General features: G+C 39.5%; 1 protein-coding gene across 1 annotated transcript in view; it reads left to right on the top strand.

Annotated features, from left to right (window-relative positions):
- DAPK1 (death associated protein kinase 1) overlaps nt 1–21,633 on the top strand; it is a 185,594-nt gene that overhangs the window by 89,736 nt on the left and 74,225 nt on the right. The window contains exon 2 of the mRNA XM_049784131.1: nt 11,188–11,409. Within this exon, the coding sequence (XP_049640088.1) occupies nt 11,188–11,409 (222 nt within the window). The remainder of the gene's footprint in view (nt 1–11,187; nt 11,410–21,633) is intronic.

The following is a 21,633-nucleotide window of genomic DNA, read 5'->3' on the forward strand; positions in this document are numbered from 1 at the left end:
CATCTGTTAAAATCTTTGTGGTTTCTGGTTAGGATGAAAGTCCATTTAAAAAATAATAGCATACTTTCTCTTCACAAGTGGCCTCTTAAAAGTGGTGCCACTCTGGGTATACCTTGAGTATTGATCAGTTGGAATGATGAATTGGTGGCATTGTTTACTGAAGCTACTGATTTGGTGTGTTTGCCATGGTAGAACGTGTGTCTGCACTGAGGATCAGCTGCAAGTAGGGTTCAGCCATGAGTCCATGAAGGCATTTCAGTGAGAGTCTTTGGGATTTATAGCAGTTGTATTTTTGTTTTGGCATGGAGTTCCCTTTAAAATTATATAGTACTACTTTCTTGGAAGACGTATGATTACTGCCAAGCTAAGAATAAAGAGCCTGAAGTGTGAATACAGACACACTGATGCAATAAGCCTTGCATGAGTCAGAGGGAGCACCACAGAGCAGGGAGTGCTGTATTCAATATGACCAGCACTCTTGTTCTCTTCGAAGTTCTCCCAGTAGAATTGTTAGTGGGAAAAATTCCTCAGCTATAGGTCCTTTTTTGGTGGGTGTGGGTATACCTCTATGGTTCTCAAGGGTTACTCCTGGCTCTACATTCAGGAATCACTTTTGACAGTGCTCAAGGGACCATATGGAATGCTGGGGATCAAACCTGGATTGGCCATATGCAAACCCTATAATTGTGGGTTCTTCATTTGACATGCAGAAGGAATTACATAATTATGTTAACCTCTAACATTCTGATTTATTTCTCCTAGTCAAAGGAACATAGATGTTCAAACAGGGGAAAGCAAGACCACCATTTGCTCCAACAGCATGGGCTTTTAAAAATGGCATACTATTACTGTGATTTTATAATTTTTTGTCTTGAAGGTGGGTTCAGATGGTGACTTTGAGCTCTGTCTTCTGCCTTGTCCTAAGAATAAGCTGGGCAAGGCAACAAGAATCATTAAAAAATTATGAGCTGAACACATGCTAGCATGTAGGTCTGGGTTTAATCACAGTGTTAAGAGTTCAAGTCACCAGAGAAGGCAGAAACTTAGGAGAAAAAGTGGAAGCAGTCAGCCAAATAATTTTGGGACAGTGTTTTGCTTTAACCAATGTGTGCACTGTTGCATAAATTTTCTTGGAGGGGGGGGGAGGGATTGGTCTTTATCTGGAGAAAACCTGTTCTCAATCCCTTCATCCTGTCAGGGGAGCTTTCACAGTCATCATCCTATCAACTTTTAGTTGCCTGTTCCCTGCCCCAGGGGTAAAGTATTTAAACGGCTTCCAGGAAGAGGAATTTTGAGGCATAGCAGTTAAGTGACTAGAGAGCTAGAAATGAGAGAGAGGCAGTAAAATTAAGTAAACAGGAGACAAGAATGTCAAGGGTTCGAGTAGCCCACCACCTTCAATTTCAGAGAGAGAGAAAGACAAACAACACCTACAGAAATGCAATCATACATGGGATTTTAATTACCTGAGCAACAGGGTCTCACAGTCTCCTGTTGCAACAAACTGGTCTGCAGAAGTCTGTGGACCCTTAGCCTCAGAAACCTTGGGTTTTTATAGAGTTACATATATGCTAATAGGGCCTCAAACATTGAACATTTCATTGGTTCACACACTGTTACAATTCAAAAGCAACCAATAGTACAAGCAGAAAAGGGTGCATATTCTTAACAGTACCAGACCCACTGATGTCAGTCCTCCTTGCGCACCTATGGATGGTATAAGCAGATATGGTCTATAACTCCTAGGTGGTCTTTGAGAAGGGCCCTGATCTGGCAAGGTGGAGGTTGAGTTTCCCTGGTAACGAGTTCATTGGTTTTCCTGTGGAGCTGACCAGAGATCTGGTTTCTGTAAAACTTATAGCAAGCTTATTACAAAAGTTAAGAGCAATATTAATTTCTAACATTATAAGCCAATATTTCTTACATCTACTATTAGTCTATGCTTATTGCTTCACACTTGTATTCTGAGTTAATAAGTCCTAACAGTACCTGCCTCATTATGCACTGTTAAAACTTCAGTCACCCAGGGTCCGGAGCGGTGGTGTAGCGGTAGGTCATTTGCCTTACACAAGACTGACCTAGGATGGGCCTCAGTTCAATCCCCCAGCATCCCATATAGTCCCCCGAGCCAGGAGCTATTTCTGATCCCAGAGCCAGGAGTAACCCTTGAACGTTACTGGGTGTGGCCCCAAAACAAAACAAAAAACTTAAATAACCCTTGAATTTTAGGGGAGGCATTTCAGCTTGCTGTCCCCCATCCTGGTTGCAGGGTGTAGACAGTCACTCTTTATCTCTATAGTCCAGTTGCTAACTTGCTGGGGGTCACCCTGCCCAGTGAGTTGTTCATTTCACTGATCACTTGTCAGGGCCTATAATGGAAAAAATTATGTTCATAAAAAAATCCTTAAGAAAGCTTAAACAGAAGTCAAGGCATAGTTCTTCTTTTTTTTTTTTTTGTTTCCCCGCCCAGTCCAAGGCATAGTTCTAATAAAATTATAAAAACACACTTCAACACCAGCATTTCATGGTACCCTGTACATGGCTGAAGTAAATCCTGAACACCATTGGATATGGCCTCAAAATAAAACAGAAGAATTACAAGCCCTTTTTTAGGGGCTCTGGAAATTTCTAGCTGAAGTTCTTGCTTTATATGTAAGTACTCCAGGCTGGAGCTCATATACTACATGGTCCCCTGAGCACTTCTGGGTCTGACCTCAAAATCTTTTTTATTTTATTTTTTTAAAATAATTTTTATTTTGACCAAAGTGAATTATAAATCTTTCACAGTAATATTTTAGGTACATAGGTACATAGAACCCTACACAGTCTAACTCTATACTTGCCTAGCACATTTCTACAACTAACGTTTATTTGTCTTTTAGTTTTTGGACCACACCTGTTTGACAATGCACTCAGAAATCGCCCCTGGCTTGGGGGGACCATATGGGACACTGGGGGATCGAACCGCTGTCTATCCAACGCTAGCGCTTGTAAGGCAGACACCTTACCTGTAGCGTCACATTCCCGGCCCCGTATTTGTCATTATTCTATTCTTTTCTTCTATATTATTCTTTCCTGAGTCCTTTTTTTTTTTTTTTAAACAAACCTTTACATTCTAATACCTCAACTGTCTTATTCATGGGCCTCTCCCAACCTTATATTTTGTTAGGGGATGAATTTCGACATGTGATGTATGTGTTTAGGAAAATGAACAGGATTTAACAAAGTATTTTTTCCCTTAGCTTTCTAAAATAAGGAGCAAATGTGACTAGAATTTCATATGGAAAATGAATTTTTCATTTCATTTCAATTTCATATGGCTCCTGTTACTGATTCTCAAAGAGTAAAGGGCTAAGAATATGACTGAACAGTGATAAAATATACCCAAAACACATATCTGTAATCAATCCCTGACATGGCACCAACTGTGATCTTTTATTTTCTCTTAAATTTTCCTCTACATAGCTTCCTAAGTCATCTGGCATTTTTAGTGGCCATTTCATTTAGTTTCTATATAACAAATCACCTGCAAATTTGGTAGCTTAAAATTATGATTACCTGTCATATGTGCTGCCTAAGTGTGCTTGCTTGCAATATTTCCTCTTGTGGTTGCACTATAGTGTGGCTGGGATTAGACCATTAAGACATGAAAGCTCAACCTCAACTATACTGGTTGATTTGTTTGTTTTCTAATCACATCAGGAGGTGCATAGGGCTTACTCTTGGCTCTGCACTCAGAATATCTTTTGGCAAGCTCAGGGCACTATATGGGATGCCAGGAATCAAACTGGGGTCCTTTTCCTGTTGGCCGTGTGCAAGGCAATGTCGTACTACTGTGCTATTGCTCTGACCCATATACTAGTTGATTTTAAACAATACTGCAGCTTAATGGCAGCTGTTGGCAAGACTAACGTCACATGCCTTTTCATATAGTTTGCTGACTCCAGTAAGGAATTTCTAAGAAAATGTATTTTAAGAAATTCAGGTGAGAGCTCCTGCCACATGTTTGGTTCAACAAGGCTTAAATTTCAGGGACTAGGAATGAGAGTCATGTTTGTGGTGGAAATGACAAGATCATAATGTGGAAAAGCATTTTAGGTGTAATATAGGTGAATAATGCTGATTTTTTTGCCCACCCACCTTGGAAAAAATCAGCTCTGTGTCTGGGCAGGAACAGGGAAACCTCTGGTTCTAATCCCCTCCACCAAGTGTGAATGGGGCCTCCTTTGCTGCCTTCTTTCAGCCCTCCTTTTCCCAAACCATTGAAATAATTTAAATTTATATCAAGATATACCTCTAGCCACATTTCATGCAAACAATTCAATAGATCACTTTTTTTTTTTTTTTTTGGTTTTTGGGCCACACCCGGCGGTGCTCAGGGGTCACTCCTGGCTGTCTGCTCAGAAATAGCTCCTGGCAGGCACGGGGGACGATATGGGACACCGGGATTCGAACCAACCACCTTTGGTCCTGGATCGGCTGCTTGCAAGGCAAACACTGCTGTGCTATCTCTCCGGGCCCAATAGATCACTTTCTTAACTGCCTGATACTCCAGTTTTCCAAACCCCTAAATACAAAGATCAATGTGGAAGCTAAGGAAGACACCTACACTGGGGGATATGTAGAGAAATCCTGGGAAAGCTCTAAGTCCACCCAAATGCCTGAACCTTATAGATGAGAACCTAAAATTAACACTTAATGGTTTAACAGTAGAAATCAAGGAGTCACTAGCCTGCAAAATTAAGAAATCTATAGATGAACAAACAACAAAGAAGAACTCTTTCAGAAGATGAGAGAATCCATACAAATGAACTGAAGGAACTAAAAAACATGTTAGCAAGCCATAATTGTAGAACTAATGTAGGTGGAGAATTGCATATATGAAATTGAAGACAAATTACAAGCCAGCAGTGATAAAGAAGTCAAAAAAAGAAAGGAGACACAAAACACTGGAAGAAAAAGTGAAGTATTTAATGAACAAAGATAAGAGAAATAATCTTAAAATTATAAGAATATTAGAAGGGGAAGAAAATGGGAAAGGGGAAAAATAAGCAGTGAGGGAGATAATAGAGAACTTCCCCACTCTTGGGAAAGAGGTTTCTCTACAAATCTAAGAGGCAAAAAGAGTGTCAAACAAAATAGAACAACACCAAGACATATAGTAATCTAAATGACAAAACTCAAAGAGAGAAATGGGCTCTTGAAGTCAGTAAGGGAGAAGGATAAACCTCAAGTTTAATGAAAAAACATAAGAATCAAACCAGATTTTCATTTGAAACAATCCAGCCAAGAAAAGAATGGATCATTTTTATAACTAAAACCCAACTACAAATGTGTTTGTAATAATGTGCTTAAATAATGATATTTAAAAAAAAAAAAAGAGTGGAATGACGATTCAACCCACTGAATGAAACTTTCAACTTAGAGTCTACTACCCAGCAAACTCTCATTTATATCAGAAGGAAGATTAAAAACATTCTCAGAGGGAAGGCAGACATCTGGCTTCCGGTTTCCTCTTTGATTCTGGAGTCCAGCTCTTGCCAGGTATGGGGTTTGGGGAGGCCCCATACCAGAACCTTTCTCCCTAGCCTGGGGAGTGCTGGGAGGCTTGGCAGGCCTCCAGCCGTCCTTGTCTTTTTCCCCTGATTCCAGGTCTTCCCTGGGTGCCAGCTCAGATGGCCAGAAGTGGGTTCAGGTGGACTCTAAGTGGTCCTCAGGTTCCCCCCTCCCTCCATACTCCAGGGGGGAGGTACATGGGGAGGAGGGCAGGCAGACATCTGGCTTCCGGTTTCCTCTTTGATTCTGGAGTCCAGCTCTTGCCAGGTATGGGGTTTGGGGAGGCCCCATACCAGAACCTTTCTCCCTAGCCTGGGGAGTGCTGGGAGGCTTGGCAGGCCCCCAGCCGTCCTTGTCTTTTTCCCCTGACTCCAGGCCTTCCCTGGGTGCCAGCCCAGATGGCCAGAAGTGGGTTCAGGTGGACTCTTAGTGGTCCTCAGGTTCCCCCCTCCCTCCATACTCCAGGGGGGAGGTACATGGGGAGGAGGGCAGGCAGACATCTGGCTTCCGGTTTCCTCTTTGATTCTGGAGACCAGCTCTTGCCAGGTATGGGGTTTGGGGAGACCCCATACCAGAACCTTTCTTCCTAGCCTGGGGAGTGCTGGGAGGCGTGGCAGGTCCCCAGCCTTCCTTGTCTTTTCCCCCTGACTCCAGGCCTTCCCTGGGTGCCAGCTCAGATGGCCAGAAGTGGGTTCAAGTGGACTCTTAGTGGTCCTCAGGTTCCCCCCTCCCTTCGTACTCCATGGGGGAGGTGCATGGGGAGGAGGGTGAGCAGACATCTGGCTTCCGATTTCGTCCTTGATTCTGGAGACCAGCTCTTGCCAGGTATAGGGTTTTTCTCCCCTGGACTTCAGTCTTTCCCTGGGCACCGGTCTAGGTGGACTCTATAGGGGTCAACAGGCTTTCCCCCTATCTCTCCCTACACTAATGGGAATGCACTCTGGGAGGAGGGCAGGCTGTTCTAGCACTGGTTTATATTGGGACAGTCAGTGGAAATTTTTTCTCTTTTTTTCATATTGATATTATTGTGTGCAAATATTCTATATATCCATAATATCCATCTTGTATTGGGACCTTGATACTGCCCTACAAAGCTCATTTCTAATATTTTACTGCATCAGTCTCAACCCTTACTTCCCCCCATCCTCCCATGTAGCTGCAGCTAATGACATGAAGCTCACCACATAGAATGATAAGTGCAGTTAGAGAAATAACTACACTGAAAACTATCATAACAATGTGAATGAATGAGGGAAAAAGAAAGCCTGTCTCGAGTACAGGAGTGGGTGGGGTGGGGAGTAGGTAGATCTGGGAAATTGGTGGTGGTAATCCTGCACTGGTGAAGCGGGGTGTTCTTTACATGACTGTAATCATACAAGTACAATTATATTTGTAATCACGGTGTTTAAATAAAGATAATCAAAATAAAATAAAAAAAAACATTCTCAGACAAAAAGTACTTGGAATATTTGCTCTAACCTAACCAACCTTAAAGAATTACCAAAGAGCAATTACACAGACAAAACCCCCACTGTAACAACAACTCTACACAACATAATGGCACAAGAATTAAAATTTGTCTTTTTCATTTCCCAAAGGTTCTTGTAGTTTTGCCTGTAGGTAAGAGATAGGAAATGGCTCTCCTGTAAAGACCACACTTTTCTTTTCTCTTCTTTTCTTTTTTATAATTTTTACTGAGACCAATGTGAATTACAAGTCTCTCATAGTTGTGTTTAAGGTACATAGTAATAGTGAACTTTGTAACTGTGAAAGAAACAAAAACAAAAACAACTATTATGAGTAACCTTGGAAACTATGGTGTTTAAATCAAGTAATTAAAAAAAAAAGACAAGTGAACTATAGTTCTGGCCCCTTGGTTTTCTCTTTAGTAGAAGAGATAATAATCAATCACAATTACAAAATCGTAATATGTATAAAACAGAAACAGACCCAGAACCTAGGTTTTTACTATATTGAATTACTATAAATAAGAATGACTATCATAAACCTACCAAATTAGGTTTATTAATAAATAAAAAGAGATTAGATGACTGAGTTTCTTTATGAAGTGTTCTTTCTTTATATCTAAGCTTTTCTTTTTTAACAAAATGTTTCGTTATTTTTGAATTAAACTTTTAGAATACAACTCTTTATAGTGGCATGCGTCTCACTATCTAACATATCTGCTCACCAGTAGTTAGTGTTTAATTAGATATTTCATTTAATTGAAATTTTTATATGACTTTGGCTGTTTGTACCTGTCAAAGAATACTGTCACTTATTTGATGACAAAGAATGTTTAGTGCATTTGAAAAATAAGCTACACTGAATCCTCTCTAGATTTGTGTTATATGCAGCATATAGCTTGTTGGTTTTATCCAAGTGAAATACTGTATAGGGAAATAAAGAAATCTTATTTTTTTATACTTGGCATTTTTTAAATGAAAATCATATGTCTTAAAATATGCTGTATGATTGATTTTTTTATTTGTGGTAATGTACTAGAGACATTCACTGCAAATACTAAATTGCTGAATGGTGAACCTTTGGTACTTGTTGAAAGTACAGTTAGATATCTGTAAGCCCTTGGTTATATTTCAACAGCAGATCAATGCTAACCTTGATTTGTGTGTGGTATTGATTAAAAGCATCTTATTTGATATATATAGCTTTCAACAGATATATAGATTCAATAATATCGAATCTATTGCCATAATACTAACTCGTGTCTGAATGTAGCATTTAGAGCACATGTTTTTGGTAAGATACATTTCAGCCACTTACGAAGACTACATTTCATCACTGTACTGGAGGACCATTTAAAATTGTGACGTCATTAACAAGAAGCACAAAAATGTGGTGAAAAAAGAAAGGTGGCATTAAACATATCTTCAAATATATTTACAAGTGGAGCTGAGACAAAAATTAGAATGTGACCTAGATTCACCTTAGATGGAAATATGTGCATTGTTGGTGACTCAAACTCACTAAAAAATCTAAATATTATGAATAGTTATTTTGAAGTTTCAAATTAATTTTAATCAGCAGACAAATTCACAGGCTTAGCCAAATTTATGATGATGGCTTGTACTTTGTTTTGTGAGTTTAGTGTCGGTATACACAGATTTTCTGAACTCTGTCACTGAGCAACCTCCCATGTTAGTCTCAAGAGAGTGTGGGCAGGGGCTGGAGAGATATAACACAGTGGTAGGGCGTTTGCCTTGCATGCAGAAGGACGGTGGTTTGAATCCCGACATCCCATATGGTCCATCAAGCCTGCCAGGAGCAATTTCTAAGCATAGAGCCAGGAGTAACCACTGAGCACTGCCGTGTGTGACCCAAAAACAAAAACAAAAAAAAAAAGAGAGAGAGAGTCTGAGTAACAGTTCCTATGGTGGTGGGTGCCATGCCTTCCATGTACATCTACTTATCCTGGACAAAAAATATTCTTTTGTTTCTTACCAGATGATCCCTGATATGGAAGTTTTTGAAATATGTGTTTTTGTATCATTGTGGGTTGGAATAGAGACACTTGGATGGCAGGACCAATGGGTGCCACAGAAGTAGTTGATGAGAGTCTGGAAAGGGTCTGAGGAGCTTAGCCAACTTTTTAACTCAAATTAGGCCTCACTAAACAAAGTGCTTTGTCTTCACAAAGCTCTGAGGGGGATGTCTTCTCCAAGGAGACTGTGATTCATATGCTAGATGCTGAGGAGACTGCTGCAGGGAGAATATCCTACGCCCATTGTCAAGTGCATGCAAAGGCCCTTAAGGACTGTGTGCATCCTGCCCACCTGTGACTCTCTTTGGAGGAGCAGGAGGCCACAAAGTCCTGGGAGTAAAGCCAGCAGACAAATAACTTAATAGTTTTACATGCTTCAACGTAGTACAGGCCTGGGCTTATTTTTTTTAACTTCTCAGTTACTTTTTCCCCAATAATTTCTGAGACATGATCATTGAGGGGGTGATGTAACGTTAGCAATATTGCAGCAATGCTTTGAGGTTTAACACAAATATCTTCATTTATCCACTAGCTTCCGATGCTATTCTAGCCATTTTACGTTTTTAAAAGATGCTCACTCTGGGGCTGGAGCGGTGACCCAGTGGTAGGGCATTTGCCTTGCACGCAGCTGACCTAGGACGGACCATGGGTCAATCCTCCAGCGTCCCATATGGTCCCCCAAGCCAGGAAGGATTTCTGAGTGCATAGCCAGGAGTAAGCCCTAAGTGTCACTGGGTGTAGCAAAAAAACAAAACAGAACAAAAAAATCACTCTATTTGCACTTTTCTCTGCAAGAAGTAGAATTCAACAGTGACATTGTTGACTTATGTTGCTGAGAAATCCACAGGCAGATGGCTTCAGGTTAGTGTTTAGGCAGCGATGTCAAAGTGTAATCACAGGGAGTCTGAGCATAGTATAGCAGATAAATACTTGGCTTGTATGTAGCTGATCTGGTTCAGTTCTCACATTTCACATGGTCCCCTGAGCACCAAAAAATTGACCCTAAAACAAAAACAAACAAAAATTCCAGTTTTATCACAGGCCTAGTTTCTTTATTTCTTTCACTGACTGCCTCCTCATAGTGGATTGTAGCCAGACAGAATATAGTATACTTAGCCTTGATCACGTGATCATCTCTCCAGAGTTCGGAAGGAAATCATTTTCCCAGGACCACAAAAAAATCCCTGGAAGTTGTTATTAGAAAGAGGAGACTCCTTACCCTGTTGCGGCAACCAGACATGTCTGCTACGTATTGCATTTCAGTTACTGCATTGTAAGCAGAGCACAGCCCTTTTTTCTAATTCTTAATATTTATTTTCTGTTTTGTTTTTTGTTTGTTTTGAAGCAAAAGGTGTTGAATCACATCTGGCACTACTCAAGGCTTATTCTTGGCTCTGTGATTAGGGATCACTCAGGAGACCATATGTGGTGCCAGAAAGAGAAAGAACTCTGGTCAGACTCCTGAAAGGCAACTACTTTACCCACTGTGCTTTATCTGTAGCACCAGTATAATACCAATATAAAAACCAATACTAGATATATGTCTTTTAAAAGATAAACATTATACCTTTCTTTAAGAAGCCCATATTCTAGTCCTTTAGATATATTGAAAAAGAGCTGATCAGAATTAAGGCCTTCTCAGGAGTGCTCCTTACTGTACAGCTCTGAAACAGGAGGGGAGGAGAACACAGCAATGAAAGAATTCTTACTCATTCAACAATTACAGAAGGCCATAAAACAGTTTATTTTGTAACATGTTCATAAAGAAGCAGCTGTCATCAAATGGAAATATAGTAAGAAATATCCAATATGTTTGATTTATAGGTTCTTTAGGATTTGAGTTTGCTTCTTCACAGTTCCATTACCCCTTGTCCCAGGCCACTTTTCTCTTAAATCATCCTCTCTACTGAACAATTAAGAGAGTGTGAATATAGCTATAGAGCTATAGTACATTGCTATGTACATGGCCAATCTGGTTTGACCACCGCCACTCCATATGGTCACCAAAGCCCTACCAATAGTGATTCTGAGTGCAGAGCCAGGAGTAAGGTTTGAGCATAGCTGGGTGTGGCCAAACAAACACAAAAGCATGAATGTCCTAGGAATGTCCTTTTGTCTTCACTCCACAGTGGGCAGTTCGCGGTGGTGAAGAAATGCCGTGAGAAGAGCACCGGTCTACAGTATGCTGCCAAATTCATCAAGAAAAGGAGGACAAAATCCAGTCGGCGTGGTGTGAGCAGAGAGGATATCGAACGGGAGGTCAGCATCCTCAAGGAAATTCAGCATCCCAATGTCATCACTCTGCACGAGGTTTATGAGAACAAGACTGATGTCATCCTGATTCTGGAACTGTAAGTTCTGTCTGTGTGACTCGGTGGGGAAGTGCCAGCCCACAGGAACCAAATCTAGGGTTTTCTGATTGCTACTTCTGTTTTGTCCTGCACAGGAACAGTGAGTGCTACCCTACTTGCCCTGAGCACCATGTTCCTATTTCACGGTGGATCTGATTGGTGACCCAATCTTGTTCTTTTCTATGTTCATCTTTAAGCATCTTTTTCTTCCTCTCATACTGTTTTCTGCCTTCTTCTGTGCCTCTACTTCTCCTTCCCTCTCCTTTTCTCTTTTCTTCTCATTTTCCTTCTGAATATACACCCTGTAGGCACTGTAGTATTATTTGTGTGAGTGGTAAAATTGAATCAGGTGTCTCCACCCTTGAAGCATACTATGATGAGACTGACCACAGGCTCCATATATATTAGTTTGTCAAACCCTAAGGTCTTTCTTTATGGTGCCAGGAAACGTTCTGCTCAGTCGCAGTTGTCGAAGTCAGTCCTCTATAATTAGAAATCTTGATTTTTGCACAGATCCTAGGACAGAGGGTCTTCTGATTTCATCTCACAGTTAGGTGATGAGGTAGGGTAACCTGCCCTTAGATCAAGATTGTTGCTGTTTCCTCATCATCAGGGTGTCGTATTAAGCCTACCCTGGCTCAAGTTGGTGCCATAGTGGTATTAGGGCCTCCCCTGGGGGAAGTTTGATTCCTGGTGCTGGTGCAGGGAACTATGCCAGTTCTAAGGTTGGGATTCAGGGTTCGGGGTTGCACAGTTAATGTACAATCACTTGAAGTCTAATGTTTAGGGTGGAAGGAGCCCTTGCATTATAAAATTTATGAGTTCTTATCCCTATTAGATAAGAACTTGTTTCTATACATAAGATTTTTTTCATTTTAAGTGTGCCTTGATAAGAGTATTTTTAACTTTATAAGAAACTGTGAAGTTAAAGTTTTCTGAAATGTTTTCTTTAACCTCACATTTTAGTTTAAAGATGAGAGTGCCAGTTGTTCCATAAGCACTTGGTATTTAAGTCTAGTAACTTCAGAGAAGTAGTCTTAAATAGCTCATTACATGATGGCCTAAACTGAGCAAAGAGATAGAGAAATTGTACAGGGGAATTTATGCTTACCTTGTACATGGCTAACAGTAAGTAAGTCCCTGGCACTCACTGCATATGGTACCCTGAACAGGAGTAATGCCTGAGTGTACCTGGGTAAAGCTGAGTGTCACCCCAAAACAAGAATGAAAGTTAAGCTCACTAAAAGCAGCTCACAGATGCAAGATGTCTCCAAAGAATCCTATTAATTTTTAATTAAAAACATTGTGATTTACAAAGTTATTTATAGTTAAGCTTTAGACATATAATGTTTTAGCACCAATCCTACCACCAGTGTCCACTTTCCTCTACCAATGTTCCCAGAGTCCATCCCATTCTCTCCCTATCCCCAGCCTGCCTTTCTAACTGGTACCTTTTAAAGTTTGGTTATTAATATTTGGGTCCCATCTCAAAACTTTACACCACCCCACTTTTTTTGGTTAGAGATAGCACAACCAGTAGTGCTGAGGACTTACTCCTGACTGTGTGCTCAGGCATTACTCCTGACACAGGAATTGGGGGGCCATTTGTGGTTCGATGATCAAACATAGTTTGGACACATGCAGTGCAAATGCCTTACCTGCTGTACTATGACTCCAGCCCTCAATTCTTGTTCTTGTCTTTCTATGTATAAGTTTTTTCCTCCTAACACAAGGCTTATCCTTCCCTGTAAAATACCCTGAAATTACCAATTTTCAGCTGTTTCATTCACCCAGTCCCTAGTGACTAAGGTGAGGTGAAGAAATGTTTATTCTGTCCTTTGTACAGTACCTAATGTCTGCATAAAGGAAGAGTTGTCAAGAATCTTTAAAAAAATTATAAATTTAAAAAAATGTCCTTTAAAAATTTTTCCAAGTCTATGAGACTGGAGCAAAAACAAACACACACACACAAAAATAGCCAGTGAGATAGCATGGAGGTAAGGCATTTGCCCTGCTTGCTGAAGGGTGGTGGTTCGAATCCTCGCATCCCATATGGTCCCCTGAGTCTGCCAGGATCGATTTCTGAGCATAGAGCCAGGAGTAAACCCTGAGCACTGCCAGGTGTGACTCAAAAACAAAATAAAACAAAACAAAATAGTACATCAGGTAAGACATTTGCCTTGCTCTTGGCCTGTGACTTGTCTGGCTATATTGTGTGGCCTGAGATTAACATTATAATTATATAAGTGGCCCTAGACAGCAAAAAAGGTTTCATACCTCTGACCTTTTTTGAAATAGGGCTGTCACTTTAGTAATTAGTTAAATTGTAGACATTCCTGGAATGAATTCCTAATCCCATATGACTAGTATTCTTAGAATAAAGGCATGTGCAGCAAGAGACAGTGAGAGAATTCTTGGTGAAGAAGGACTCATAATGCTTTAGATACTAGTAGAGCTGTAGGGTATGGGGTCTTTCTTAGACTCTTCAGAAGGAATCAAGACTGCCAGCAGCTTGACATTTGACTACTGATCTCCAGAATTGAGACAGTTTTGACCTCTGGAACAGACACTTTTTCTAGCATTATAAGGCATTTTGTTAAAGCATTCTGTCAAACTTATTCAAAAGCACTGGTTGACCAGCAAACTATACTTTCTACACTAGGAACCTGCTACCTACATATTAACCTAAACTTCCTTAAGCTCCTCAGACTAAAACAGAGCATGGTCATTTTGTCATGCAAATGCAAAACAAATACTGCCTTCCTATAAGAAAACTGAGTAGAGTAGAAATAGAGGGTGAATTGTTTTGAGTCTGACGTGAGTCAGGAGTGGGCATCACTCCATTACTGTGTGCTTAATCAGAATCATGTTAGCAGCTATGAATCAACATCTTGAAGGGCTACCATGTTAAAATTTATAAAGGCTGGGGCCGGGCGGTGGCGCTGGAGGTAAGGTGCCTGCCTTACCTGCGCTAGCCTAGGAGACGGACCGCGGTTCGATCCCCCGGCGTCCCATATGGTCCCCCAAGCCAGGAGCGACTTCTGAGCGCATAGCCAGGAGTAACCCCTGAGCGTTACCGGGTGTGGCCCAAAAACCAAAAAAAAAAAAAAAAAATTTATAAAGGAAAAATGGGAAACTTATCATTAAGTATTGCCTTCTTGGATTGTTCCACAGAGTCAATTTGAGTTCTTTATCCAGAGGTTTTCCCATTTATTTGTTTTGCTACTTAAGGCAAATCCTTAAATCAGAGTAACTTCTTAAGTATCACTTCTATTGTCTTCCATCATTGAAAGCTTAATATGATATACTGTGGTTATGGCCAAGTGCTAGGCAAAGGATCAATGCTTCATTCTGGTATTTTTAATTTCTGAAGACAAGAATGTTTTTGTTGTGCTGGTTAAAATACCATGCAACATAAAAGCCAACGTTTCAACTATTTTAACTAAACAATACAGGGATGTCATATTGTTCAAGTGGTCCCAGGACTTATTTAAAATAAAAAAAAAAGGAAAACTCTACTTATGAAAAGCACTGTATACTATGAAACAACAAATTTTAGTCTGCTTTTTTATTTTGGCTAAGTTAATAATTTCTAGAATTCAGAGTGTTGATCACAAATTCTCAGTTTGTTTGTTTGTTTGTTTGTTTAACAACTCTTTGTTATAGCCAGACATTTGTGCAATGTTATATTGTCTTATGTAGGATCATTGTTAGGTTGGTCATCTTTTACTTTCATAGTCAAGCTGCAAGATGTACTTTTAATAGTACAAAAGATATACTTTTAATAGTGTATCTGCACAGTGGATAGAAGTGGATAAATTTTCTGTAGTTTTAGCAAGACTTGCAAGCCTTTCAAGAAGTAAATGTATAATTAAAGTCCTGATTTCAAACTATTTTATTTTATTCATTTGTTTGTTTGTTTGTTTTGGAGCCACATCCAGCAGCACTCAGTGCTTTTTTTGTTTTTGGTTTGTTTTTGTTTTTGTTTTTTTTGTCTGTACTTTGGACTCACTTCTGGTGGGCTCATGGATCATACAGGATACCAAGAATTGGACCTAGGTCCACTGCTTGCAAAGCAAGCACCCTACCTATTGTGCTCTCTCTCCAGCCCAGGTTCATTATTTAAAAAGTGGCAAAGTTTTGCATCAATAGACATCAGTGATGTTGGGAGTGAGCAGTATATTGATGTGGGCCACCTACAGTTTCCACCCCAACTTCCTGCTTCAATTTTTGCTCCCTTTCTGGCCATCGCAAGACACCACACATGTTCGTATTTTTTTCCTTTTTTTTATTAACTCCCCCCTTTTCTCTTTGGTGTTTACACCACATCCAGTGGTGCTCAGGGCTTACTCTTTGCTCTGTTTTGAGGACTCACTCTTGCTCAGTGAACTACATGTGGTGCAAGAGATCCAACTGGGGCAGCTGCATTCAAAGAAAGTGCCCTCCCTGCTGTACTGTCCGTTTGACTCATTTGCACTTTTATTTTTTTTTTAGGAGAGAGGGCATGCCCAGTAGTGTTCAGGGCTTACTCCTGACTTTGAACTCATGGATCACTCTTTTTTTTTTTTTTTTTGGTTTTGGGGCCACACCCGGCGGTGCTCAGGGGTCACTCCTGGCTGTCTGCTCAGAAATAGCTCCTGGCAGGCACGGGGGAGCATATGGGACACCGGGATTCGAACCAACCACCTTTGGTCCTGGATCGGCTGCTTGCAAGGCAAACACCGCTGTGCTATCTCTCCGGGCCCTCATGGATCACCCTTGATGGGGATTGGGGACCATATGGAATATTGGTGTAATGAAACCCATGTTGACTGCATGCAAAACACCCTACCTACTATACCAGGAGTGGCGAACAAGTTCGACACAAGGAGCCAAAATTTTAAACTGTGAGAGTCAGAGAGCCACAGCACGCAGTGACCTGCCAAAACAGACAAACACTCACACAAAAGCATATAATTTTAACAATAACATATTAAACACGTAAGAGGCAAAGAGCCGCTTTCATTTTGGCCGAGAGCCGGTGTTGGTCACCCCTGTACTATACTATTTCTTTTATCTGAGTACTCATATTTCTTAAGTGTGCTCTCTCAGAAGAAAAATGTCTATTACAGAGGCAGCCATGTGGGGGGAAGGGGAATAGGGATATTTAAGGTGAGGAAAGTGCACTGATGAAAGGTATTGTACATTATATGACCGAAACTCAGTCATGAACAACTTTGTCACTATGTATCTCAGTGATTTAATTAAAGAGGTTTTTTTTTTTTTTTTTTTTTTTTTTTGGTTTTTCTCGCCACACCTGTTTGATGCTCAGGGGTTACTCCTGGCTAAGCGCTCAGAAATTGCCCCTGGCTTGGGGGGACCATATGGGACGCCCGGGGATCGAACCACGCTCCTTCCTTGGCTAGGCGCCACATCGCCGGCCCCTAAAGAGTTTATTTTTAAAAAATTTTTAAATATTGTTTTAAAAAAGTGCTTTTTTTGTGCTTTTCCTATTTCTCTCTCTCTCTCTCCCTCTTTCATTTTTCTCTGGGTTCAAGCTAGCTCTTTTAACTTTTTTAACTTTGTTTTTTATTCACAAAGGTAATTTCAGTTTAGCATCTGGTTTCTCAGGTTTCTTCTGTTAAGCAAAAACAATGAAGTGTACTTGGCAATAAACTTAGTCTTTCATAAAGCGTTAATATTGCATAATATATATATATATAATATCACATAAAATAAGCTATTTTACATCCAGGCATTCTTTTGAGAAATAAGACCTGGTCTGTATGTCTTCTCCCATAATTTATTTTTATTGCCAACTTAATTTAAATACATTTCTGTAATTTATTAGTGGCCTTTATTCACTTTAATAGATTTGATTTTCGGACAGTCAGAAATATTGTGACAGTGGAAATCTTAAAGATACCCATATATGTTATCTGTGAGCTCAGAGATCTGTAGTTTTGTGACATTTATAATTCTAGTATTTGATTTGATGTTCTCTGTACCATCATCTGTAAACATAGTCTGTAGATAAAAGGTAATTGAAAGGGCTAGGTTGAAGCCTAGAAGTTAAATGTTTGTCTTACATGTGTGATATTCTGCATTCATTACCTGGCACCTACACACATGTAAAAACAACAGAAATACTTTCTTTATTTAAGAAAGTTCTATGATCTAGGCACATTGAAATGGGAAAATAATACATATGCAAACAAGTTCTTATCTAATAGAGATGGGAACACAAATTTGGTAATGAGTTAGGCCATATACCCTGAGCATTGGCATAATGATTTGGATTAGGCCTCAGAAAAATGGGCATTGTCCATACACACCTGAACAATGGATACCATCTATGGAAACAACCATAATTGTCTATAACATTAGCAGGATCCAAACCTCTACCAGGGAAGACCTACCACTGCTCTGGCATTGACTTACTCCAAAGAGTGCTCTCAACACCCAGACGACTCAGCAACAGCCTGCTGGCAGGGCAGATCGCTCCGCATCTAATGGTGTGCTGAAACATCAGCCTGACTTGATGAAAGAAATGCATAGAATCCAGAATCTTTAAATATAGGAACCTGATACCAACAACAGCTAAAGTGTGAAAAAGTTTCACCGGGACCACGAAGAATGATTTGGGTTGGACAGACTGGTATGCCTGGAGCCCAGAGTTGGTCTTATGCCAATAAATCTTGGGGGTGAGGCCTTCTTGTAATCAAGCCAAGGATTTTTTTCCATTTTCCTCATATTTTTCTGGGCCTATGCAAACAATGGCGATTGCCACTGTCACATCTTTACTATTTTTTTTAACCCTTATCCTTTAGGGAAAAAAAAAACAACAATTTACTGAACTTAAAAACAAATAACTGTAGTAGAATGCCTGTCTCGAATACAGGCAGGGGATGGGAAGGGGGGAGGGGGCATTGTGGGGGGAGGGGGAGTGTTACACTGGTGAAGGGGTGTGTTCTGTTTGTGACTGTAACCCAACTATAATCATGTTACTTAAATAAAAAATATATTAAAAAAAAAAAAAGAAAGTTCTATGATCACTAAAATTTGGTTAACTGGAATAACATTGTTTCCTCTCAGCTGACTGTGAGACTATCTTATCTTCAGTGCTGGGCTGTTATTAACTTCTCCCCGGGAACCAAAAACCTTTTTATTGCAAAACTTTAAGGTAGTCCAAATCCCTGGGAACTTTTCACACTTCCTCTTGGCAAGTCCCAACTGTGTCACAGATTGCATTATTCCTGTTTTGTTCAACCACTTTTCTAACCAACATTTCAAGGGAATATAACAGAAGAAAACTCTTGAATATTATGACTTCACTAAATTTTCAGACATTCTTATTTCCCCTTTAGTCTAGACTTCCCTTGCTGCCCCAGTTTGTTCTCTGTATCTTGGAGATCATCCAGTGACATGTTATCGGCACCCTGGCTTCCTCTCTGTCCCCAGAGCCCAGGTACTTTCTTGACTAAGAGCTACCAGGTGGTAATTCAGACTTAGGACAAATTTTCTTTTTTTTTTTTTTTTTCATTATTTCAATAATTTTATTAAGTTTCTTAAAACTATAGGAACATTTTCACACCAATTGAAACTATGTGCATTATTGTTCTACTATATGAATGCACTGTTATAGAACAGGTTTTTTTTTTTGTTTTGTTTTGTTTTTTAACATTTTTTTTTTATTTAAACACCTTGATTACACACATGATTGTGTTTGGGTTTCAGTCATGTAAAGAATACCACCCATCACCAGTGCAACATTCCCATCACCAATGTCCCAAGTCTCCCTCCTCCCCACCCGACCCCCGCCTGTACTCTAAACAGGCTCTCCATTTCCCTCATACATTCTCATTATTAGGACAGTTCAAAATGTAGTTATTTCTCTAACTAAACTAAACTAAACTAAACTAAATTTTCTGTGTGGCTTTTTTTCATACTTGTCCTATATTTGGGTTCAATCAGGAAGCAAACAGCAACAATAACAGAAAGTTTAATAACAATTATTAGATTGATACTAATAAGGGCAAAGGTACAAATTAAAGAAAATTGTGATAGGCAACAACAGCCTATGGTAACAGCACTTTATAATTAACTTCTTGATTAATTTTTGGGGAGCTTTACCGAGTGCACAATTGATGGAGAAAGGTGAATGTGAATCTAGAGGAAACTAGTGATCTTTTGAGTTGTTTTAGGGACTATACTTAGTTCTCTAGTTCTTTTAACATTGAACAGTTGCAGTTCATGCCCCACTCAGACTCTAGTGGACTCTATAATGGGAGAATACAAAATTTGTCACTGAATGGTTAAGATCCCTTAAAAACTGTTTAAATTATATTATATAATGTGGTAAACTCTATTTTTTAGTTAACATAAATATACAAAGTTTCTGCAAACCTCCATCATGACCAAAGTATGCTGATCATTCCCCTACTACTCATCCTCATAACATATCTAGCCTGATCTTCCATCTACTCCAACACTTGCCTCACTGTTAATAAATTCTGTAATCCAAAATCAAGGATTTATCATGGTTAATTATTATCATTTTCCTTGCTTTGTCTCTTTAGATTTCAAACATAAGTGAGACCAGGTAGTTTTGTTACCTCTTTTTTACTTTTTTTTAAACTTCAATGCCCTCTAATACATGCTCGGTGCAATAAACTGCATGATTCTTTCCTTATAACTGCATAGCCATGGCTATTATACTGAGTACTGCCATGAATATTGTTGTGCACATGTCATTTTGCATAAATGGTTTTCTGTCCTGTGGATACATAGCAAAAGTAGAACTGCTGAGTCATATGGCAGTTTGATTGTGAGTTTACTGAGAATCCTACATATTGTTTTTATAGGAATTGGACCAGGCAAAATTGCTACCAGAAGTGGATGTGAGTTAGTTTTTTTTTAATACATCCATAGATTTCTCCCAGTATTTTTGATATGTATCATCCTCACTGGCATAATAAGATGATATCTCATTGTTGTCTTGATTTGTATTTTCCTAATGATAAATGATGATGAGCGTTTTTGATATGCCTGTTGGCTCTCTGTTGGTATTTCTTAGAGATTCTTCTTCCTTTTTTAAAATTTTTGGGGGTTAATCTTTTTTCTTTTTCTTTCCTTTTTTTTTTTTTTTTTTTGGTGTTTTTGGGCCACACCCATTTGACACTCAGGTGTTACTCCTGGCTAAGCACTCAGAAATTGCCCCTGGTTGGGGGGACCAAATGGGACGCCAGGGGATCAAACCAAACCGTGGTCTTTCCTTGGCTAGCGCTTGCAAGGCAGAGGCCTTACCTCTAGCGCCACCTCGCCGGCCCCAGGGGTTAATCTTTGTGAGTACTTTCTATAACCTGGATATCAACCCTTTGTCTGATGTATTGACTGTAAATGCTTTCTTCCACTCAACTGTCTTTTAGTTTGGGCCCTTTTTCTTTGGCCATATGGAAACTTTTTTAGTTTGATGAAGTTCCATTTGTTTAGTTTTGATTCTATACCCTTTGCTGTTGGCATCATACCATAAAAGACTCCTTTGCAGTCTAGGTGTATGCTTTCCTCCATGTATTTTATAGATTCAGGTCAGATCTCAAAAAGTCTGTGATCTACTTTAAGCTGACCTTTGTGTGAGGTGTGAGATAGAGAGCTTGCTTTAATTTCTTATAAGAAGTTATCCAACTGTCCCAATACCATTTTTTATTTTTTGAAGAGGCTAACTTTATTCCATTTTTATTCTCGGCTCCTTTGTCAAAAATGAGTTGATGACCATACATTTAGGAGGTTGTCATTGGATATTCTCATCTGACCCATTCATTGGTCAGAGAGTCTGTCTTTATGCCAGTACCATGCTGTCTTGATCACCATGGTTCAAATTAGGTAAAGTAATGCCACCCAATTTCTTATTTTTCAGTATGATTTTGGCTATTCAGGTTCTCTTAGGATTCCACACAAACTTTATAACAAACTTAGCCCTTTAAGAATGTCATCTGAATTTGGATAGAGATTGCATTGAATCTATATAGTAGTAGTTTAGGTACGATGATAATTTTGATAATAAGGATTCTTTCAATTCAGGAGCATAGAATTTTTTTTATAATCTAATATTTTCTTAAATTACTTTCTAAAATGTTTTGAAGTTTTCATGATATAGGTGTCTAATGTCTTTTATTAAGTTGTTTCTTAGGTACTGTTTTGGGACATTATTTTATACAGGATAGACTCTTTGATCTTTTTCTCCTA

The sequence above is a fragment of the Suncus etruscus genome, chromosome 1 (genome assembly GCF_024139225.1).
Source record: "Suncus etruscus isolate mSunEtr1 chromosome 1, mSunEtr1.pri.cur, whole genome shotgun sequence".
Classification (NCBI taxonomy): domain Eukaryota; kingdom Metazoa; phylum Chordata; class Mammalia; order Eulipotyphla; family Soricidae; genus Suncus; species Suncus etruscus.